Genomic DNA, 24,779 nt, shown 5'->3' on the forward strand with positions numbered 1-24,779 from the left:
CCATCATCTCTGCATTTGTAGCCATGGCAGTGTCCAATAAAAGCTACCCCAAACTTACATACAAAGTAATATTTCACTAAAGCTAAGCTTCTTTGAAAGTGACCGAGAGCATGTGTAAGTATGGTACATGAACTGTAGAGTCTTACGGCAGAAAAACTTTCTGTGTAGCCCACATCCTTCCCCTTGTTCTTTCCCTCACAGGGTGCCATTTTTTTGATGGATATTATTCAAATAAACTGCTAAACACCACCACAGTTACATATGTGTATTAGGTGTGAGCCAAAGTCAAAAGCTGTTCTAGTTTGGTTAAGTCTAAAAAAACAAAAACAGAAAAAGCTGCAAATACTCAGCCGATCAGGCGGCACCTGTGGACTGAGGAAGGGTCTTAGACCTGAAAGGTCGACTTACTGATTGACTTCTGTAACTCTACAGATGCTGCCTGACCTGCTGAGTCTTTCCAGCTCCCTCTGCTTTTGTTTTCCGATTTCCATCATCCGCAGTATTTTGCTTTTTATTGTGGTAGATGTATCATGCAGCGCTTGAATGAACCATTGTGGTGTAAGAGAATGGTTCTTTGCTAGCCATTCTAGAGAAAGGAGCTTCGTCCTAAAATAAATATAAATTTTTTTAAAAGACATTTCAACATTGACTTGTCCAATGGACTGTTTACTACAGTTGCACTGTTCAAATTGCTTTGTGATGCCAGACCAGGAGTGGTAGATGTAAATCTCAAACGTCATCCATGAATAAAGCTGATTAGGTTGAAATCGCATTGTGTGGTATAGTAACAGAAGTGTTGACGTATCAAACTCCTCTGTCTGCTGCTTGAATGAAAGTGTCAATCTGTTTATTTTAACATTTATTTTAAACGTGTTAATGCTTTTGTTCAAATATTGGGCAGAAGAATCTCACACAAATGTATTAAAACCATTCTGTATTAATATTACACAGCACGATTTCACCCAGGCCTGTTTGATTCTAATGAAAATATTCTAAAGGACACAATCTATTCCCAGATATGCGTTTCATTTCCAGGGGCAGTGGAAGCTGTAGCCTATATTTCTTTTTAAGTTCTCCTAAATGCTGTGGATTTTTTGTTGGTTCTTTATTTCAGTGAAGCAATTTAACAGCATAGTTACTGTTACTACACAGGTATTCAGATTGCATTGAAGACCAACCTGGGGCTGTGCAGGCCAGTTACTCATTGACAGAGCTGCAAGCCCCTGTAGCAGCAGCTTACAGCCATCCAGCAAAAATGTGTTATGTTTGGATTTTTTTGTCCTATGCTTTGTGAGTAAGATGGCATGCTATTTAGTTTGGGAGAATTGTAGATGCTGTTTTAAGTAAACACCGATTAACTGGTGTTTTTTGTTTAATTTATAAGACAATGCGATTGTCAAAAACTGCATAAATAGCTACTTTTTTTGTTTTTTTTTAATTTTGTTTTAACAAAAGGTCAGAAGCCCTACCCCTGCCCTAAATGTGACGCATTCTTTTCTACTAAATCTAACTGTGAACGCCACCTCTTGCGCAAACATGGTGTTGCCAACCGATCACTGCGAAGAAATGGGCTGATTGCCAAATCCAAACCAGCTGATGCAAAGCCCCTGGAAAGCACAGGTAACTATCAGAGAGCCTGTTCCAGTCAGTGTGCTGTGTTACGGTCAGAAGTGCTCACTCGCTGTGAGGGATAGTGATCTGAAAGGTGCAGTAGGATTTGCTGCAGCAAGAGGGCAGTGTACAAAGCAAACAGTCCAGAGAAAAAAAATCTCTCTTCCAGCCACTTTCAAAGAATTGTACATCTTCTGGATTGAAGGAGCTCTGTCTTTGTGAAAAAAAGACTTAGGCAAAACATTTCTTTTGTTTGTTTATAATTGCACAGTGTGATGACATAAATCGTGTCAGAATTCTTTGCAATTCACTTATAACTAACATCATTGTGATGAAATAGTGCACAGTTCTTCTGACTCTTTTACACTCCTCAAACAAGAAAAAAAGATGCTAAACGCTTTTTGCACGAAGACAGTGCCCCTTTAAGTGGTAGTGGCTGTAAATTTTATAAAGCAATTGCATAAATAGTATAGATGTGTTGTATTTGGCACCTTTGTACCGTTTATTTCCGGTATCTAAAATTCCCAAATTACTGAATAAATAAGTGACAGACTAACTGTTCATAATGAATCAGGACTTTATTGTAGACTTGTGCTACAAATACATGTTTCCTTTCCCCGATGGCTCCTTTCTCTGAGATACAGTTTTCATTTCATGTTAAATGCTATAGTCTGGCTTGATGCATAAAAACACAGAAATCACAGAAAAATGACGACAGGCGTTTATCAAATATTTTACTTTTTTTTAAAAATTGTAAACTTCCTTTTATTTTTGGTGGGATCTGATTGGGCAGTTTGACCTGCCTCAAGGTGTAAACATATATATGATATATAAATGTAATTCTATGATTTATCTTGGCATAAAAATATGTAAAGCGGTCATATTGGTCTAGTGTACATCAATGGTGTATGAAGTCTCTCCTGAGAAATGAAGGAATTTTCATGATGTTTTAGCAAGGCAGTTGGTTTAAATCTGACATATGTCATTGGGGTTAATATTATTGTACTGCATAGACCACATGGATCCGAACGGGATAGTTCTGAAACTGTTCACGTTTTGTAAGATGTGGTAGTTGTTCACTTCCTCACATGCATGTGCGTTGATCTCCAGGTAACCATTCCGAATCGGAAGCAACAGCACCCCCAACATCACCAGCAGCACCAGCTTGTTCTTCTCCTGGCATCACAGAACGGCCGCAAGTCGAACTCCCAACGGGTACAGACGATTCAAAAGAAGAACTGGTTGCAGACTCTGCCGAGAGAGGCAAGAAGAAGGATGGTAAGTTAGAGGAGGAGCCGGAAGAAGATGCTCAGAGCAACAAGAGCCTTGACCTCAATTTTGCCAGCAAGCTCATAGACTTTAAACTCGGTAGCAATAATCCAACCGGAGGCGGCAGCGCACAACAAGAAGGGAGGAACACCTGCCATGTCTGTGGGAAAACCTTCAAGTACGCTGCTACCTTGGCACGCCACAAGAAAGCTCACACCAGTGAGCACAGGAGAGAAGGCAAGGGCAGTAAGAGGGGCCCAAAAAAGACAAACGGTGAGAAGGAAACTATCGCTCCGAGTTCCAGTGCTGTGGACAAACAGGCAACCGAGAGCCCGAAGGGGTCAAAGGTCAAAGCTGAAACATCGCCTAGGGATGTGGTAAAACCAAACCAAGAAGAAAAAGACAGTGCGAGCAGTACAAACAAGGTTTCGGAGGTGGAATGCACCAACAAACGAAGCGGCAGTCAGGACAGTGACCAAAGCGTAAGTGAGGCTTCTGCAGAACAGCAAGACCTCAAGAAGGTAGCAGCCAATAGTTCAACTAAAGCAGACAAGCGGAAGAAAATATGCACCGTGTGCAACAAGCGGTTCTGGTCCCTGCAGGATTTGACACGTCATATGAGGTCTCACACAGGTAAGAAATGCCCATCCGAAAGATTGTTGTGTTCGAAGCTGTGTGAGTTCCCACTTGTGTCACTATCAGGGGGCTTGGAGCTTGAAACTGCCGGTAGAGTGGTGGATTTTATCTCTCGCTATAAAAAATTTACTTTTTTTTTAAGAACAGAGTTGAAATTATTCTGTCATTTAAGGGAGGTTATTTTGTTATGATAAAATGTTGTCCAAAACTGCATACACAGCCTAGTGCACTAGTGCAACAACATGTAGTGCCAGGACATCGCTACAAAAATACATCATTAAATATTTCTTGGATTCATGAAAAGGGAGGCCGTTTGCCTCTGTGCTGGTGCTAGCTCTTCAGATGGAGCTGTCGACTCTGATTCCATTTTCCAGCCCTTTGCCTTTTATGGAAAAACTAAAAACAAGATGTGCACCGTGAATTGACAGACTAAAATTTTCCTGACCAGAGTGGAGGAAAGCAGTGGCCAGTGCAACAAGCCAGTCCTTTAAGTAGATGAACCGAGCCTGTCGACACTAAGTTAACTGTTACCTTTTAACTTTGTGCCTACTGTGGTTCAGTAAATTCAATTCATCCCTCAATTCCTCACCGTCTTTATTTCACTCTGGTGTGGTTTTCCTTTCTCGTAATAAATATGGTAAAGGGAGGGAATTTGCTGCTCAGAACATCCACCAAGAAGGAGAATCCATGTTGTAAAAATAGCAACAAAAGGTTAGTAAAATGAAAGGGAAATGCAGTACTACTTCTGACAGTCCTGCAACCAAGTAAGACCCAATGTTTAGTTCAGAGCCCCGGAAGGTATATGAGTTAGGTTTTTGCTGTGGTTGATGTACTGGAGCTGGTAAACAGATGGTCCTGGGCCAATTTGCACTTCATCACTTCAGTAAAGCTGAGAAAATGTAAACAAGATGTGCTGATACAGTTAGGGCGACTCAGGCTCCTTAACTTTCTATATGGCCAGATATTCCACACAGTTCACAGCTGGAGACCTTTAGGCATTAGCACTTGTGGAGATTTTTTTTCTCTGTGTGGTAATGAAATGTCAGGTCTTATTGGTTTGTTATGTATCTCACACAACATTGAAATGTTCTGGAATCGCTGCCTTGACAATATTAGGTAGAAGTCAGTGGCAGTCGCCCTGTGGTTTCCTGCGCCACCCAGCTCCTGGTTTTGACCATGCCGGAGAACTGGGGGAAGAGAGACGAGAGATTCTGAGCAAACACTACATACTTTCCCTGCACCGAGGTAGGGAGGGAAAATCAGACTTTGGGTCACCACCCTGTGCCGGTCGACTCCCCCCCCCCCCCCCCCCCCACCAAAAAAAATTAAAATCTACCCCCACAGTCTCATCCTTTCCAAAGTAGCTACTGTAATTTTTCATTTCATAAATGATTTTAATTTTAATATTTCTTCATGGGAGCTCCTGCCTGTGATTATTTTAGTTTGGTTACTCTGACAAAACATAGACTGGCCAGTTGGAACGTACACATCTGTAGTAAGGTGTCGCAGAGTTTCTTTTCTGTTTTGACGTTGTCACTCACGTGTAAGGAGATACGTGCGGGGGAAAGATGGGTCCAATGGAAGCTCTGTCATCCTGCTGTTCAGCAATTGAGAGAAGTCTCAAAAGTTCACCCATCCAATACAAGTAATGAACATGGGTCACCAGGACTCTGATGTCTCCAGATATACAAAGGGTAATTTTATACATTTGCATTCATGGTGTGGTGTTCACCAATTGGGAGCACAAATGTGGAATTCAAGCACTCCCCATTGTTTTTCATCCATTCATTTTAATGGGTGGAAAATCATGGGGTGGGGGGGAAGGGGGTGTGTCCAACTTCCTGGCATGTGCTTCCGATGGGTGAATCTCCACGTCAGGGGCACAAATTCATAAAATTACCCATCCAGTCTAATTCACGTGCTGTTTATCAGACAGATAACCTTGGTTTAACCTGGAATTGGATTAAGGGCTTGAGACAGGTTTCTGATGGGGTGGACAGTGGTTCGTTTTAAGTCTATCTTTGATAGGCAGCTCTGTAGCCTAAAGCTGCCAGCTTCGGCTGTAGGCCTGACATGCCTTTTGCCAGTTCCCCTAGTTCACCTTTCGCTATACTTCCACTCAGATGGAAGTGATGGAGTGCCCTGTGAGTGTGTCTTTCTCACGTAAAAGTGTTTTGTTCATTAAGAATGCAAGTTGTTTGAAGTACTGCAGAGGACAACTAAAGTACTTTTGTCTGTTATTGTTTTAAAAGAGACACAGGGGTAGGGGGGGAGAGACGTGTTGCAACCTAGTAAAATCACTGCATTTGCTACTGTTTCTGTTTAATTTAATTTCTTAATAAATTGATTCTGAGCTTATAGCCATTAAAATGAATGGACGAAGTGACATAGTTCTGTCAGAATGCTATTTATCCGTCTATTAGAGAATTGAAGAATGCATAGTGGCTTGTATTATATTCAGTGATATTCAGCAATATAAGGGGTTTATTTCATCATCGGTACACTACCCCCCAGATTACCTCGTCTCAGGTCATCTTTTCAGTTCTTAGAAAGTGTGGCCTTTCCTGTGGAAGTGGTCCTTTTGTGCTGGGCACAAGAAAAAGTATCTGGAAAAGCCTGAATCGCATCATCTACCCAAGGAATCCTTTCTCCCCTCCTCTCCTTGAAGGCACTGACTTACGCTAGACTACGGTTTCACAGGCTCCGGCTGCCTTGCCCAGTTTTTTCACAAGTTGAACCTAAGTAGTGAGTGTCACCAGGCTATTTAAGCGTGGGAGGCATCACAGCCAACCAAATTGTGCCCTCACCTGACACCCACATATATGCACCTTCCAGCAGGAGTCACTGGATAGCAATCTAGACCAAGAAGCCTGGCAATTTCCTTCCTTAATTTGCACCAAATACAGAAACTTTTATTCGACCATGAAATGGAGTAAAGGCTGTTGGGATGTGCAGTACAAGGGTAGCCACATCATTGCATCAACCTAATTATAGTCCCGTAATGATAAGGAAATGGATTGGTGTTTCTGTGACAATCTGACTGTGACCTAAATTGGTATGAAACTGGTATGATAATAATCAGGTCTGACTGGGTTGGGTTTTTAATAAAAATGCCTGCAGGATAGTGCTATCTTATATCTAGGCCTATAGTTTAACCTGCTAGTTAACAGCTAACAGACATTCACAGCCATGGAGCATTCTGTCAATGAAGAACTCGTGCACCCAGATGCTGTTCTACTGAGACACCCCTCAGAAATATTTTAAGATACTCAGCAAAATAATACAAAAGCACCAGAGAACACAGTGGGGTCTGTATGAAGCTGCTGCAGATACAGCTTAAACATGCAGACTGTATGAAAACTGCCTGCTTGTGCAGTTACTGGCCACTGGTTGGCAACTTGCTGCACTTGGATAACTCTGATTTATACATTTTAGCCCTGAATTTACTATAGGGCCGTTCTGCCAGCAGAAGAGTGGCGGAGCAGCCCTTACATCCTCCCGAGTGGACTCCCTCGATCCCAAATCCCGGAGGCCTGCCAAGGGCCTAGTGAACAGGGTAATGTTTCTTGTCTTGGGCTCCCAATGGAGCCGGGGGCAGATTTTGTTTTTAAAGGTAGTCAACCCCCTCCAGGATCAATTCACACCTTTGGTCGGTGAGGGTTTGGGACCTCTCAAAAGGCCTTAATGGTACTTGGCCAGCTCTCAGCTGGCGAGAATATTTGTTGAGGCCTTATGAGGGCCTACTGGGTGGAACTCGTGGGTTGCCGGGGAACTGCACTGGTCACAGCCCCACCAGCTGGAAAATGGCTATCCTGAAATTATGGGGCAGAATCCTGGCAGAACTGACCCCCTTCCCCCCCCCCCCCCACCACCTTAACAGAAATCTCCTTTTCCACCCTCCCCAACCCCAAGAATTTCAGGGCTTTTATCTTTAAGCTTTTGCACCCAAGTGGCCTCAAATGTTTAAGTTAATTACTTTGCAGTGTACCTTATTCTCTTCAGGGCATCCTGGGGCACATTGAGTCCATGCTTTGTATGAAGGAAGACTACGCATATATACAAAGGTGACTACACTTACCTTGCACTTCTCCTGTTGCCACTGAACTTTTTCCTCATTTTCTCCCAGATACGGTAGGCCTGAATACTTCAGTCACTTGCTCAGTGACTTCCATCCATGCATTTTGCATCTGGGATTTTACAGGTGGGTGCCCTTCAGCAGCAAACAGGGCCCACCTTCCTTTGCTGCACTTTGTGCAACAACACCTCCAAGGAGTCATTGCTGAAGGCAGGAATCTTAAACACTGCCACCATTGCTCAGATGATGCTTCCAAATCAGTTGCTTCCTTCAACTAAAGAATTGCAAGCAAATCCCTTTTAGGGAAGATCAGCAGCCCTTTATTAGCTGCTGGCTTGCCCAATTTTGTAACTTGCAGTCAGCAAACCTCCAGGCTTGACTCCTTGCCCTTGTTTTTCACACTCATGGAGCCTATTCAGATGAAGAAGAGGGCCTTACCCTCACAAAAGTTGGCAAGGCCAGGCCTCTCCACCGCCAATACAGAGATGCACCTACCTACAACATGCATATGCAGCTCCAATTTTGCCAAACATGGAATATTGTAGCTTTAATGTCACAGTATGTTAAGACATCAATCTGCTTGCCCAGAAGCAGAACTCTTCAGGGTGCAGGCACCACTTACAAAGCTAGAATAGGACAAAAGGCTAATCAATTTTATTGGTACCAATGTGTTATAGTCAAATTGTTCCCATCACAATCCCCACCAGTGACATGTCTAGTGTTGTCAACACTCCCGATTCTCAACGGGAGCCCTAACGAAGCATCCACACAGAAGTCTCAAGGGTGCACTGACACCCAGACTTGGACATTCCCTTTGAGAATTGAATGTTGGGAATGCTGCAGACATGTAATCACCAGAACTTCACCTTAGTGCAGTATAACTCTTTGAAGATATACCTAAATTTAGAACGGCAAAATAGTTACGAAGAGACACTAGATAAACTGGAGCTTTTTTCACCAGAACAGAGAAGCTTAAATGAAGATCTGATAGAAGAGCTCAAAATTGAGAGGTTTTGATTAGGTATATCAGGAAAGACTACTTCTACTGCTCACTAGAGGCATAATTTTAGGATTGTCAAAAGAACTAAAGGAGAGGTTAGAATTTTTTTTAAACACCCAGTGTGTAAATTTCTGCGGTGGTTCTCCTGCTGTCCACCGTGACTTAGTTTACGCCATTTTTCTGGGATTTCCGTGGCTCTTCCGCCGAAGTTATGGCGGAAAACTGGGGAACCCCCGTGGAAATTCACCCTCCAGAGCATTGTTAATAATAACGAAGTGGATAAATAATTGAAATAGAAAAAAATGAAAAGGGTACGGGGGAAGGGTAGGGAAATAGGACAATGTGGATAGCTCTTTCAAAAGATTTGGCACAGGCACGATGGGCCAAATTATTAACTTCACTGCTGTAAAAGTTCTATGAATCAAGGAAAATCTATACTTGTCCCTCCGGATGTAATTCACAGTTCTAAATGTACATAGTATGAAAACTTCACACACCCACCATTACACTGTGCTGAAATCCTAGTGACAGTGGTGCCGTGGGGTATTCTCAAGGTAATATAACCAGTCCACTAATCTGCCTCCTGCTCCTCTAGGTTGAGGGGAGCTGCTTTTGTAGGGACAGTTGTCCCGTTTAACAACCCTCAGTTGTCTAACATCGTCAAAAAACAGATTAACTGGCCATGCATCTTGTTTGTGGGTCTTTGTTGGTGCAGAATAGCTGCTGTGTTTGTCTACATAACAATCACTTACTTCAAAAGTAATTCATTGAGTGAAGTGCTCTGAGACATGATAAGGCTGTATGTAATTGCAGGTTTTTTTTATTATCTTGCTAGCTGCTCCTCCCCATATTTGGTGCCAGATTTCTCCCAAGTATATGGAAGTGTGAGAATAAAGAATGTAGCACATCCAGGTCTTTCTCTTTCCTCCCCCACCGCCCGCCCCCTGCCATTCATCCAGTATTGTAAATGACAATGGACCAAGAATCAGCATTCCTCACATCATGGCCTGACTCTTCCAATCGTCAATACAAGGCGATTGGACAAGAACTAAATTAGCGGTACTGCAGGAAATGTACTGTGTAATAATGGCATGAAATACAGAAAACATACTGGCACAATAAGATCAGCAGTAATCTCCAGTGCCTCATCAAAATCAGTGGTTAATTTTTCCATTAGATTTTAGTATATGAAGGCCAGGTCTGTTGGACTCACCTGTAGTGGTGTTGCTCTGTGCCTCTGTCTTAAGTCAATTTTTGTGCCAATCTAATTCTTACCTTTTCACAGCTAAGGCATACATAATTACACACACATGTGCACACTGAGTCCTTCCTGGGCTTGGGAAAGTTGCAGGCATATCTTCATCGCATGGACAATATTATAATGTGCTTCACCATGGAGTAATAGAACAAAAGTTTTTTTATTGCTGTTCATAGAGTTTCCAGCCCTGGAACTCGAGCTGCAGGCCTGGTGTGCCGCAAGCTTTGTGCTCACTTGAAATAGGAATGGCTGACCCAGTTGAGTATTAGATATGCCAAAGCAGCACAGCTGCATCCCTTGAAGGGCTGGAGTATGGATTTAAATTTAGAACAAGTGGCCACATATCAGCTCAAAACCTTTGGTGCCAGTTCAAAGTTTGCACGGGGCAAAAGAAGTAGCTGCGAAAACCAATGGCAAAACAAATATAGAGGCAGGAAATGGAATCTATGGGCAAATGATGGAATGGCACAGGCAAACCGTCTGATAACTGAATGGTAAAGGGGATATGCTGTTGCATGTGGTGATTTTGGGGGAGATGGCTCTCCTGGGCATCCTACCCAGAGGCTAGTAGGGCAGCATGCCTGCACGAGGTGGTGGTTAAGGTCAATGTTGTGTACAGTACCTGCAGGATCTGGGAATGGAAAAAGAGGGCAGACCTTAAGAAAGCTAGCAAGATACAGCTACAGAACTGGTATATACCAGGTAGATGACCCAAGTATCCACGCTGTAAAGCATTGCTTGTCAACCTGCTACACATTTACTGCAGCCCATGCAAAACTCTCAGACAACCTTGTGGCTCTTCCATTACTTACCGTGCATACCTATACTCCAGCAGACACATATTGAAACAGCAACTTCATAGAATCATAGAATGATACAGCACAGAAGGAGGCCTGTGCCGGCTCTTTGAAAGAGCTGTCCAATTAGTCCCACTCCCCTGCTCTTGCCCCATAGCCCTGCAAATTTTCCCCCTTCAAGTATTTATCTAATTCCCTTTTAAAAGTTACTATTGAAACTGTTCCCACCACCTTTTTAGGCAGTGCATTCCAGATCATAACAATTCGCCGCGTAAAAAAAATCTCCTCATCTCTGGTTCTTTTGCCAATTATCTTAAATCTGTGTCCTGTGGTTACTGACTCTTGCCAATGGAAACAGCTTCTCCTTATTTACTCTATAAAAACCACTCATCATTTTGAACAGCTCTATTAAATCTCCCTTTAATTTCTCTGCTCCAAGGAGAACAATCCCAGCTTCTCTATTCTATATAACTGAAGTCCCTCATCCCTGGTATAATTCTGGTAAATCTCCACTCACCCTCTCCAAGGCTTTGACATCTTTCCCAAAGAATTGAACACAATTCTTCAGCTGAAGCCTAACCAGTGATTTATAAAGGTTTAGCATAACTTCCTTGCTTTTGTATCCTAGGCCTCTATTTATAAAGCCAAGGATCCCATATGCCTTTATAACAGCTTTATCAACTTATTCTGCCACCTTCAAAGATTTGTGTACCCCCAGGTCTCTCTGTTCCTGCACCCCCTTTAAAATTGTACCATTTAGTTTATATTGCCTTTCCTCATTCTTCCTCCCAAAGTGCATCACTTCACACTTCTCTACTTTAATTTCATCAACTTAGAACTGAATTGACACACTGATGTTTTCACCCAGCAAATTATTATAATGTACTATGATACATGGTTGGTTACTGTCCAAATTGCTGACCATCCTATCGCTGTCTGTGCTCCATAAACTTACAGCATCTCATCAACGACTATTTCTCTGCTTGAATGACAAGATGGCACCTAATGCAAAGGAACAGACCCAAACTAAAGGAAGGTGCAGAAATTATGAGCCCTTGACTCCTTTTGAAGAAATCACCTTGGCCATCCTTAGAGGACTGAGAGAGTAGGGAAAGGTGAAGTCAGAGACCACCACCCAAGTTCAGGGCTAGTACCATCCTACTTTTGTAAAGTCTTGTTTCCTATCTCACTCACGCACACACAGCTGTATACACAACCATTTAAAACATCCAGTGAGTCTTAGGGGTCTTGAGTTGGTCCAGGAATGGTGTGTATCACAGTGTTGAATGGATGGCAGCCTATAAGAACAGAGGAAAACTAATGTAAAAATTTAATTCAGAATGTACTTATGCAATGTGAGCTTCCCATTGAACACAGTATTCCAGTAAAGTGTTTACATGTGGTTGTTGTCAGTTAAAAATATGCATAAGTTGAAAATGGATGCAGGACACAACAATGCCTAAGGCTGCATGTATATACACCATAATGGAGCAAACATAAATAACAGTGAGGCTGATTCGCTGTGTGTACCATTTTTACTACAATGGTTTTTAATCCATTTATTTTAAATTCACACAAGTGCGATGGGTCTGTTGTTCTGAGGTTAATGTAGAGGCCTGATTTTGGAATAGAATAGAGGGACTTTATCTTGCACATTGCTGCACTATACGTTTGATCTGGAATTGTTTGATGCTGACAGTAGAAAACAACGAAAAATGTCCATTTACCAGCACTGACATCCTCACCTCGATGAGCGTAAAATTAGCCACTTTTATTGAAAAACAACTCACTTCTTGAAAGTGAATTCGGGGTGAGGTGTGAAAAGAAGATTGTCGGTATTTTGTTGGTAACTATATACCTGGCACACACCCTGCCAGAATTATGCTGGATTTATATCCCTCCCCTCCCCCTCACTGGCCAGAATCTCTTGCCTTGTGTTTCTAAAGTATCATATCATACAGTGTAAATTGTGAGGACAGGTTGCATAAGCTTGGCTTGTATTCCCTTGAGGATAGAAGATCGAGGGGTGATCTGATTGAGATGTTTAAAATGATAAAAGGATGATAGGGTAGATATGGAGAAGCTATTTCCTCTGGTGGGGGAATCCAGAACACGGGGACATTATCTTAAAAGTAGAGCTAGGCCATTCAGCAGTGAAATCAGGAAGCATTTTTACGCACAAAAGGTAGTAGAAATCTGGAACTCTGTCTCCTCCAAAAGGCTGTGGATGCTGTGTCAATTGGAGCTTTCAAAACTGAGCTCGATAGATTTTTTTTAGGTAAGGGTATGAAGGAATATGGAGCAAAGGCAGGTAAATGGAGTTGAGGTGTAGATCAGCCATTATCTTATTGAATGGCGGAGCAGGCTCGAGGGGCTGAATGGCCCTCACCTGTTCCTAATGTTGCTATATTGGGCCAATAAGTTTAATACTACTTGGGTCCAAAATCACAGAGACCATGAGGGGAATAAAGTTGCTGGATCGCCTGCGGGATTGCCGCAATTTGTGGCAGAACTGGAATCTTCCGGGTTTCAGTCCCATTTAAATTTTGTTCCAAATAGTTGAGGGACTAGGAGATAAGTCTGCTCCCAACGCCCCGCTTATCGGGGGCGTGTATGGTGCAGCGGTGGGGGGGGAGCGGTGGGCGTGGTTCCAGGCTGCACAGAATTGTCGCCAGCCGAGAGCTGGTGTGAGTTCTACTGTGGGCCTAGTAAAGACCCCAAGACAAAGGTAATGGAATCTGGAAGGGATCAATTACCTCTTAAAAACAAGCCCATTAGCTCCCTTAGGAACAGAAGCAAATTTAGCCTACCCTTGTCTTCATCTCTGCCCAGTCATCAGTCTCTGTTACTGGAGCGGCATGGCTCCACTCGGATACTCCTGCTGGCAGAACAGGTAGGGTTGCCAGCTCTGGTTGGACGTATTCCTGGAGGTTTCTTCACATGACCTCCCGCCTCCAACCCGCGCGCTGCCGCTATTGGTCACCCGACACATCCATCCTCACGGTGCACCACCTTCCCACACCACTTGGAAAGCGAACAAATGGTTCATTATCCAATTGGCTGATTCTTGACTTTTTTTCCCCAATCTCCAATATTTTTATAACTAATCAAAGGATGTGTTCAAAGAAAATAGAAAAAACATACAATTTTTAATAATTTCCCCTATGATTTTTCCCCCGGGTTGCTCACAGCAGTGCCCTAGAGATCAATCTTTAATTCCTGGTGACTCCGGGACAATCCTGGAGAGTTAGCAGCCCTAAGAACAGGATGGGTGCCTTAGAAGCATCCTTATAAGTGTAGATCAACCATTCCAACAAGTTTGCAGCACCTGCAGTATTTTGCTTTTGTTATCCCAACAATAGTAATGACTCTGTCCCAGTAATTGGATGGGTCTGCATCGCTGGCCATCACCAGACAGGAGTCCCACTCTGTCGCACTTCTGATGGTGGACCAGACTGCTTGTCTTTGAGTCAGGGCATGAATAATTAATAACACAGGGAAATCATATTCAAAGTGTGCTGAGCTATACTAACCTAGTGTCCCATGCTCAGTTCCTAGTGTGAGCAGTGTTAGTAAAGGAAGTAAGGGCGTACTATAATTGGCCTCAGTGCCCCAAGCTAAAGAAAGGAGAAGAAATGTGCTTGGCGTTTCACTGTGGCAGTGCTCAACTTCTCAGCAGTGACTGCTACCAAGCAATGTTAAAACTGCAGTCGCTTTTTCATCAAGTTACATTGAGTCTACAGCGCAGAAACAGGCCATTTGGCTCAACTGGTCTATGCCGGCGTTTATGCTCCACATGAGCCTCCTCCCTTCCTGCTTCATCTAACCCTATCAACATTTCCTTCTATTCCTTTCTCCCTCATGTGTTTATCTAGCTTCTCCTTAAATGCATCAATGCTATTCGCCTCAACTACTCCTTGTGGTAGCGTGTTCCACATTCTTAACATTCCCTGGGTCAGGAAGTTTCTCCTGAATTCCCTATTGGATTTATTAGTGACTATTTTATATTTATGACCTCTATTTTTGGACTCCCCCACAAGTGGAAACATTTTCTCTACATCTACCCTATCAAACCCTATCATTATCTGAAAGACCTCTATCAAGTCACCCCTTAGCCTTCTCTTTTCTAGAGAAAAGAGCCCCGGCCTATTCAGCATTTCCTGATAAGTATTTCCTCTCAGTTCTGGTACCATCCTTGCATCTTGAATCTTTTTTGCACCTTCTCCAGTGCCTCTATATCCTTTTTATAATATGAAGACCAGAACTGTGCACAATACTCCCAAGTGTGGTCCAACCAAGGTTCTATACAAGTTTAACATAACTTCTCTGCTTTTCAATTCTGTCCCTCTGGAAATGAACCCCAGTGCTTGGTTTGCCATCTTTATGGCCTTATTAACCTGCGTCACTACTTTTAATGATTTATGTATCTGGACCCCCAGATCCCTCTGCTCCTCTACCTCATTTAGACTCTTATTATCCAAGCAATATGTGGCCGCCTTATTCTTCCTACCAAAATGCACCACCTCACACTTATCTATATTGAAATTCATTTGCCAATTACACGCCCATTCTGCAAGTTTATTAATGTCTTGTATTTTGACACATTCCTCCTCCGTATTAACTGCAGCCCCCAATTTGGTGTTGTTCGCAAATTTTGAAATTATGCTTCCAATTCCCGAGTCCAAATTGTTAATGTAAGTGGTGAACAACAGTGGTCCCAGCACCAATCCTTGTGGAACACCACTTCCCACCTTTTGCCAGTCTGAGTAGCTACCCTTAACCCCTACTCTCTGTTTTGTAGCCATTCTGCTTCCTGTTCCCAACTCGCAATGCTCTGATCTTAGTCATGAGTCTACAATGCAGTAGCTTATCGAAGGTCTTTTGAAACTCCAAATATATTACATTTACTGCATTACCCTTGTCTACTCTTTCTGTTACTTCTTCAAAGAATTCAATAAGGTTGGTCAAGCATGACCTTCCCTTTTGAAATCTGTACTGACGATTCTTTATTATATTATTGGTTTCTAGATGTTTTTCTATTATATCTTTGAGTAAAGATTCCATTATCTTTCCTACCATTGATGTTAAGCTAACTGGTCTTAAGTTCCCTGAACGTGTTCTCTCTCCCTTTTTAAATATAGGAATATCATTAGCTGTCTGCCAGGCACTATTCCCTTTTCTAGTGAATTTTTATATATATGTAATAGTGTCTCTGCTATCTCCTCCCTAACTTATTTTAACATGCGCAGATGCAATCCATCTGGACCAGTGGTTTTATCGTCGCTAGGTTTGATTAGTCTATCAATTATCTCCCCCATTTCTATCTTAAATGTCTTTATATCTTTTCCAATCTCTACTTCTAATGTCATGCCCACCATGTTAGTCTCGCTGGTAAATATTGAGGCAAAGTAACTAATAAATATTTCTGCCATTTCCCTGTCATTACCTGAGAGTTTATCGTGTGTATCCCTTACTGGCCCTATCCCTATCCTGATTTTTCTTTTGTTATTTGTGTCTGTAGAATACTTTACTATTTCCTTTTTATATTCCTTGATAATTTAATTTCGTAGTTTCTCTTTGCTTTCCTAATTGTTTTTTTGACTTCTTTCCTAACTCCATTGTATTCTCATTTTTCATCTTCTCCTTTATTGCCTATATTCTTAGAGTATGCCTTTAGTTTCAATTTTACCTTTATCTCTTTAGTCATCCATGGCGTTTCATTATTAGATAGCTTGTTCTTGCTTTTTAGAGGAATATATTCCTCCTGAACTCGATTGATCACTGTTTTAATTATTTCCCACTGCCGTTCTATCTCTTTGTCAAATTTTTTTTCCAGTTTACCTTCCCTTGTTCCACTCTCATCACCTCAAAATTAGTTGTTTTCCAATCTATTACTTTGGCCTTTGTCTTACTTATGCTTCTTGTGGCAGAAAAGGTGCATTGCAACACTGCTTCTTTCATACCAGTCCATTGAGATTTAGACTGAAGTTTTCTACATATCAGCATCTAGAAATGAAAAAGGTTCACTTAATTCTAGACTTGGATTTCTCAGCTTCAGCACTTGAGTACCTTGGTCCAGAAAAGCTCGGAATTTGAAGAGAGCTGTGGCGGCTGGTGACTTTTTTGACAGGTGAGGCACAGCTATACTTGTCTAACCAGGCCAGCTTCTTACCATTGCAATTGGGCCCTTCCCGCATGTGCAGTGCGTTTGCTTTTTTTGTCCATTGCTATCGTTCATTATAAGAAAGCATGGTTAAAGAAAAGGACCAGTAAACAGATGGGAGGAGAGGAAGCCGATAATCACTTTGGCAAAGCCAACTCCTTTTTTCGAACTTGCTTGTCCCAATATGCACATTGTAAACCTCAATCCCTCCCTCTAATCTCTTAAACCAGGCCCCTCTCTCCCTCTCCTGCTCGCCCCCCGGCTCCAAGCTGGCCCACCGCTCGCCTGGCCCACCTGCCTTATGGAATCCCACGACCACGATATGGAGCATGGCCCTATCACTTGGCTCCATCCTGCTCACCTGGGGCTCGAGCTGCTGCCGACAGCAACACCGACTCACAGAACTGCCTCACCTCAAGAGCTGCCTCTGGATAGGTGCTAATTAGCATGTTTTATCAGCCTTATTGAGGAGTGGCCTTGTTGAAAACAAACATTGGGGGTGATTTTCCTCCCTCTGCCGCCGCATTTTTCAGTGTGAACGGGTAAATACCAAGAGGAAAAGAGTAAAAATAAAGTTAATGCCAACTTCCCGCCTAAAATGATTTTTGAGAGGGCCTCGACTTAGTCAACCAGTGTTCCCGCAGCAAACAAACGGGAGCCTCATTGTTCCATGCAGATTGGGACCCCAGTGCCATTTTTGTCATCTTCAGTGTGGCACCTATTCAGTGGTAAACCCGAACACTATCCATGGGCAGTAAAGGGCGGGAAGCGGCCAGATCCAGCGTAAGTTAAAAGGATCACTGGAAGCAGGTCTGGGAATGGTATTAACTTATTAATTTGCCAATATTGAGCCTTCAGGATTACCTGAATTACCCTCCATGCTCCTTCTGCAAAGTCCTCATCCCATTAAATGGCTTCCCTTGATGTGTCCAGCCCTCCTCTTTAAGTGCTGCTGCAGGCCCATGCGCAGTAGCTGCCCAGCCACATTTCTTGCCCTCCCAAAACAGCGAGCGGCTTGTCAGCTCTTGAATCGTTCGGGCAACTCACCAACTACATTTAAATGAGGCCAACCATCAAAATAGTTTGAGCCTCTTGCTGACAACATTGGGCCATTGTGATCGTTCTGCTGTCCGTGTCCTAACTCGCACCAAGTCCCAGCAATGCCTCGAATTTAAAATTCTCATCCTTGTGTTCAAATCCCTCCATGGCTGTGCCGCTCCCTATCTCTGTAACCTTCTCCAGCCCTACAACCCTCCTAGAACTCTGCACTCCTCCAATTCTGGCCTCTTGTGCATCGCTGATTTCCTTCGCTCCACCATTGGCGGCAGTGCCTTCAGCTGGAAGCGCTGGAATTCATCCCTAAACCTCTCCACACCTCTCCTGCATTAAAACGCTGCTTAAAACCTACCTCTTTGACCAAGCTTTGGGTCACCTGTCCTGTTATCTCCTTGTGCGGCTCGGTGTCAAATTTTGTCTGATAATCGCTCCTGTGAAACGCCTTGGCACGTTTTACTACGTTAAAGGCGCTATATAAATGCAAGTTGTTGTTGTTGCCCACTGTAAGCTAGAGATCACAACAGGGGCCATTGTATTAGCGCAGTATCCCAACATGCCAGAATTTCAGTTTTCTCCATTGTTCAAGTTGCTTTAGGCATTTTCCAGAAAGTATAAACTCTCCTCCTGTAGCTGTGTTCAACCCCAGTAGAGTACTGTATTATATAAAGGTTGACAACATCATGTAATCTCTCAGTTGTGACTGTCCCAAGCCAGCCAAGAAATTGGGAGACTGTGGTGCACAGTAAAGGCAATATCAGGATTTCAACATGTGAAAAATAAATCGAGTGTAGATGAGTCAGGACCCCTCCCCTCCTGGACTGTTTGTATGTTGTCAACAGTATTGCCACTTTGGTCTCAGAGCTGGCAGTTACAGCCATCAGCAAAAATGTGTGAGGGTGGGAAGCAGCGAAGCTTCCTAATGGAATGGCTCAGTTTACAAAAAGATTACATCTGACAGACTCAGAATCCAGTGTTTTCACTTACTCTGTGACTTTTCATGCAAATCTTTGGTACTCTGGCAGCAAATTTCACTACAGTCCATCAGTACAGAAATTCACAGGATGTTGCACCACACCATCAAATCATTCGCCCTGGCTCTTGTGAAACTGAGCCAATCAGACTAGGAAGGCCCCAGGTTTAATCCCTGATCTGTACAGAATTAGCTAACCTTAGTTACATCAGAGGTAGCAGTACTGCAATTGGACTTGGTGTTCCTGAGAGTTATTGGTACATGTGCAATTAGAATCATAGGATGATACACCACAGAAGGAAGCCATTCAGCCCATCGTACCTCTGCCGGCTCTTTGAAAGAGCTGTCCAATTAGTCTCACTCACCTGCTCTTTCCCCATAGCCCTGCAAATGTTTCCCCTTTGAGTATTTATCCAATTCCCTTTTGAAAATTATTATTGAATCTGCTTCCATCACCCTTTCAGGCAGTACGTTCCAGATCAAAACAACTTGCTGCGTAAAAAAATTTCTCCTCATCTCGCCTCTGGTTCTTTTGCCAATTACCTTAAATCTGTGTCCTCTCGTTACCGACCCTTCTGCCACTGGAAACAGTTTCTCCTTCTTTACCCTATCAAAACCCTCATGATTTTGAACACCTCTATCAAATCTCCCCTTAACTTTCTCTGTTCTAAGGAGAACAACCCCAGCTTCTCCTGTCTCTCCACATAACTGAAGTTCCACATCCCTGGTACCATTCTAGTAAATCTCTTCTGCACCCTCTCTAAGGCTTTAACATCCTTCCTAAAGTGTTTTTTTTATTTGTTCATGGGATGTGGGCGTCATGGGCAAGGCCAGTATTTATTGCCCATCCCTAATTTGAACACAATACTCCAGCTGAGGCCTAACCAGTGTTTTATAAAGGTTTAGCATAACCTCCTTGCTTTTGTACCCAATGCCTCTATAAAGCCAAGGATCCCCAATGCCTTTTTAAACAGCCTTCCCAACTTGTCCTGCCACCTTGAAAGACTTGTGTACGTACACCCCCAGGTGTCTCTATTCCAGCACCCCCTTTAAAATTGTACCATTTAGTTTATATTGTGTCTCCTCATTCTTCCTACCAAAATGAGTCACTTCACAATTCTCTGCATTAAATTTCATCTGCCATGTGTCTGCCCATTTTATCAGTCTGTCCATGCCCTCTTGAAGTCTGTTACTATCCTCCTTACTCTACTACATTGCTGAGTTTCGTGTCATCTGCAAACTTTGAAATTATGCCCTGCATACCCAAGTCCAGGGCATTAATATATATCAAAAAGAGTAGTGGTCCCAAAACCGACCCCTGGGGAATACTACTATATACTTCCCTCCAGTCTGAAAAGCAATCATTAACCACTACTCTCTGCTTTCCGTCCACACAGCAACTGCCCCTTTAATCCCATGGACTTTAATTTTGCTAACCAGTCTATTATGTGGTACCTTATCAAATGCCTTTTGGAAGTCCATATACACAACATCAACCGCACTACCATCATCAGCCTTCTCCATTACTTCATCAAAGAACTCAGTCAAGTTAGTCAAACACAATTTGCCTTTAATAAATCCATGCTGGCTTTCATTTATTGATCCATATTTTTCCAAGAACCAATTAATTTTGTCCCAGATTGGTTTCTCCACCACTGACGTTAGGCTGACTGGGCTGTAATTGCCGGGTTTATCCCTCTCCCCTTTTTTGAACAGAAGTGTCACATTTGCAGTTCTCCAGTGCTGTGACACCACTCCCATATCTAAGGAGGATTGGAAGATTATGACCAGAGTCTCCACAATTTCTGCCCATACTTCCCTCAGCGATCTAGGATGCATCCCATCTGGACTGGATGACTTTTCTACTTTGAGCACTGCCAACCTTTTAAGTACCTTCTCATTATCTATTTTTATCCTATCCAATATCGCTACTACCTCCTCCTTTACAGCTACATAGGGAGCATCCTCTTTATTGAAGACGGGTGCAAAGTATTCATTTAATACCTTGGTCATGCCCTCTGCCTCCACAAGAAGATCTCCTTTTTGGTCCCTTATTGACCCCACCCTTCCTTTGACTACCATTTTACAATTTTTATGTTTATGAAAGACTTTTGGGTTCCCTTTTATTTTACCTGCTAATCTTTTCTCATACACAAAATTATATCCTAGCAAGAGTCAGCGCCAGCGGAAGAGGGAATATAGATTGTAACAATGCTGTTGTTACAGTCTGTGGGCCAGCCATGAAGTTCAATTGGAACCATTAATTCACAGGATAGTTCAGTTTATAGTGTATACTAAACATTAACCCCAATGTTGCAGGCGTGCAACGCCCTCCTCCATTCTTCGGTCTGTAGCTGTGTTTGGTTGTGGTAAATTGTTGGTTCTTTCCTGATGCCTGCCAATACAGCCACATTTTTCTGGTATAATTATACCAGGGTGTAGACAAAAAATTGACATAATAAAAGTCAGGGTGAGAAAAGGGCATCCAGTCTATTGAAGCTCACCCCCCCCCCCCCCCCCCGCCGGGTACATTAACTCTCCTTCATTGCATCTAATTATATTTGAATAACCCCAATCTTTTTGCCACAGTTACTTTGCTTGGTAGGTTATTCCAAACATTTATCATTCTTTGAGTTAAGAAGTTTTTCCTGACCTGTTCCAAATGAACTTTTCACTCATTTCCGTTTGTGTACTCTGGTCCTACATTTTTAGTTACTTTGAAGTATTGATCTGAGTTTACGTTATCTATAAACCATTTAATATTTATACACCAATGAGGGCTCTCCTTAAATATCTTTTTAAACTGTAAACTTTAAGCTTCTGTAATCCTCCCTCATGTGATTGTGATCAGTCTCTTTGATCTTGTTTTGTCTCTGTTCCAAAGCATAAATAACCTTTTTGTGGCAATTTGACCAAAACTGAACACTACCTAACTGTGGTCTGACTGGTGCATTGTAAAATCATAGCATAATCTCTGTAGACTTGTATGCTACTGTTCTGGCTATATATATCCTGGCATTATAGTTTTATTTAAATTTTTTCACCACATTGCCTAGGCATTGAAAATGCCCTTTTGCTGTTGCTCCCAGGTCCCGTTCTGTGTCTCCCTGTGCTAATTTAGTTCTACTTATTGTATACAAACAGATATCTAACAACTAAACACTGGAAAGATCAAAGCCATTATCATCTGTCCCCACCACAACTCGTATCCTCGCCACCGATTTCATCCCCTCCTCGGCCACTGTCTCAGGCTGAACTAGACGGTTCGCAATTTTGTGGTACTCTTCGGCCCTGAGCTGAGCTTCTAACCCCGTATCCTCTTCATCATAAAGGCTGCCTGATACCATCACCATAACATGGCCCACCTCTGCCCCTACCTCAGCCCATCTACTGCTGAAACCTCATCTATGTCTTTGTCACCTCCAAGTTCAACTATTCCAACGTGCCCATCCTTCACACTCCATGAACATCAGCTTTTCCAAAACTCTGCTGCTCATATCCTATCCCGTCCCAAGTACTCCTCACCTATCACCCCTGTGCTCACTGACCTACATTGGTTCCCAGTCACCCAACTCCTCCAATTTAAAATTCTCAACATGGTGTTCAAATTATTTAATGACTTTACCCCTTTCTATCTCTGTAACCTCCTACCGTCACTCCCCCCCCCACCCCCCCCCCCCCCCCCCACCCCGAAGCCTCTCCATTCCTCTGACTCTGGCCTTTGGTGCATGCTCCCCACACCTGTGATGGCCACCCCCACCCCCCGCCCCGACTTTGGCACCCACACTCTAGAATTCCCTCCCTAAACTGCTCTGTCTTCCTGCCTCCCTCTCCTCCTTTAGGACTCTACTTAAAACCCGCCTCTTGGACCAAGCCTTTGGCCACCCCTTCTAATATCTCCTTGTTTAGCTTGATGTCCATTTTTCTGAATACACATCTGTGAAGCGCCTTGGGATGTTTTTCTACGTTAAAGGTGCTATATAAATGCAAGCTGTTGTTACGTTTTAACGCACTGTGTGTCCTTGCCATTTAAAAATAAGGAGGTCTAGTTAAAATGTTAATGAGTTAGCTTTGGCATTGTTTCTCCATCGACTGTAAATAAGCAATTTGCTAGCCACTGTCGGCAGTCGAAAAACACTTCACACCTACTGTATTGGAAAGTCTTTGATTCTGTTTTGTGGCTGTGAGCAGCAAGAGATTTGGGATAGAGACACAGGTGGTCAAGAAGAGGTTTTTTGGTATGATACAGAGTAAAGCTCCCTTTGACTGTTCCATCAAACACTTCCAAGGCATGCACAGCATGGGTTGATGCAGAGTAAAGCTCCCTCCACACTCCAGCTTTGCCTGCTGTGAGCATTTCACTGATAGTCAGCTTTTTGAACATGCTGTCTGCATGTAGATGTTTGCTGATTATAAATTAATGTACACCCTCTCCCTCAACGCTGCTGTTACCAGAGTTTTGCTGCTACTTCAATTGATTCCAGTCATTGCTTATTTTTATGTGGGAGTTCCTGCCCACTTGGGTAGGAGCGGTGCTGATGGAAGGAGGGTGAAATTGAAGGGGAAATGGAAGATTGCACAAGCCAACATCAGTGCTTCGGAGTGAGGGAAAGAGAGAACTAACAGTAATGGAGAGGGAAAGGGTGCCAGCATTGACTAGTGGAAGGAGGAGAAAAGGGTGCCAGCATGAACTGGGGGGGGGGGGGGCAGAGGAAGAAAGCGGTGCCAGCATTAACTGGGGGGGGGGGGTGCAGAGGAAGAAAGGGGTGCCAGCATTAACTGGGGGGGGGGGTGCAGAGGAGGAAAGGGTGCCAGCATTAACTGTGGGGGGTGCAGAGGAAGAAAGGGGTGCCAGAATTAACTGGGGGGGGGTGCAGAGGAGGAAAGGGTGCCAGCATTAACTGGGGAGGGGTGCAGAGGAGGAAAGGGTGCCAGCATTAACTGGGGAGGGGTGCAGAGGAGGAAAGGGTGCCAGCATTAACTGGGGAGGGGTGCAGAGGAGGAAAGGGTGCCAGCATTAACTGGGGAGGGGTGCAGAGGAGGAAAGGGTGCCAGCATTTACTGGGGGGGGGGTGCAGAGGAGGAAAGGGTGCCAGCAATAACTGGGGGGGGGTGCAGAGGAAGAAAGGGTGCCAGCATTAACTGAGGGAGGGCAGAGGAAGAAAGGGTGCCAGCATTAACTGAGGGGGGGCAGAGGAAGAAAGGGTGCCAGCATTAACTGAGGGGGGGCAGAGGAAGAAAGGGTGCCAGCATTAACTGAGGGGGGGCAGAGGAAGAAAGGGTGCCAGCATTAACTGGGGGGGGGGTGCAGAGGAGGAAAGGGTGCCAGCATTAACTGGGGGGGGGTGATGAGGAGGAATGGGTGCCAGCATTAACTGGGGGGGGGGGGGTGATGAGGAGGAATGGGTGCCAGCATTAACTGGGGGGGTGCAGAGGAGGAAAGTGTGCCAGCATTAACTGGGGGGGGTGCAGAGGAGTAAAGGGTGCCAGCATTAACTGAGGGGGGGCAGAGGAAGAAAGGGTGCCAGCATTAACTGGGGGGGGCAGAAGAGGAAATGATGCCAGCATTAACTGAGGGGGGGCAGAGGAAGAAAGGGTGCCAGCATTAACAGGGGTGGGGGTGCAGAGGAGGAAAGGGTGCCAGCATTAACTGGGGTGGGGGTGCAGAGGAGGAAAGGGTGCCAGCATTAACTGGGGGGGGGGTGCAGAGGAGGAAAGGTTGCCAGCATTAACTGAGGGGGGGGGGGCAGAGGAGGAAAGGGTGCCAGCATTAACTGGGGGGGGCCAGAGGAGGAAAGGGTGCCAGCATTAACAGGGGTGGGGGTGCAGAGGAGGAAAGGGTGCCAGCATTAACTGGGGTGGGGGTGCAGAGGAGGAAAGGGTGCCAGCATTAACTGGGGGGGGGGGGTGCAGAGGAGGAAAGGTTGCCAGCATTAACTGAGGG

General features: G+C 43.8%; 1 protein-coding gene across 5 annotated transcripts in view; it reads left to right on the plus strand.

Moving 5' to 3' along the window:
- rreb1a (ras responsive element binding protein 1a) overlaps positions 1 to 24,779 on the plus strand; it is a 216,068-nt gene that overhangs the window by 181,106 nt on the left and 10,183 nt on the right. For 2 of the 5 annotated variants that reach the window (XM_068001792.1, XM_068001793.1), the window contains exons 10-11: positions 1,456 to 1,620; positions 2,722 to 3,513. In XM_068001792.1, coding sequence (XP_067857893.1) covers positions 1,456 to 1,620; positions 2,722 to 3,513 — 957 coding nt within the window. Of the gene's footprint in view, positions 1 to 1,455; positions 1,621 to 2,721; positions 3,514 to 7,518; positions 7,585 to 16,683; positions 16,775 to 24,779 lie in introns of those variants that run through there. The other 3 variants (XM_068001795.1, XM_068001796.1, XM_068001794.1) reach the window with 3 other exon arrangements.

This window comes from Heptranchias perlo, chromosome 2 (assembly GCF_035084215.1).
Source record: "Heptranchias perlo isolate sHepPer1 chromosome 2, sHepPer1.hap1, whole genome shotgun sequence".
Taxonomy (NCBI): domain Eukaryota; kingdom Metazoa; phylum Chordata; class Chondrichthyes; order Hexanchiformes; family Hexanchidae; genus Heptranchias; species Heptranchias perlo.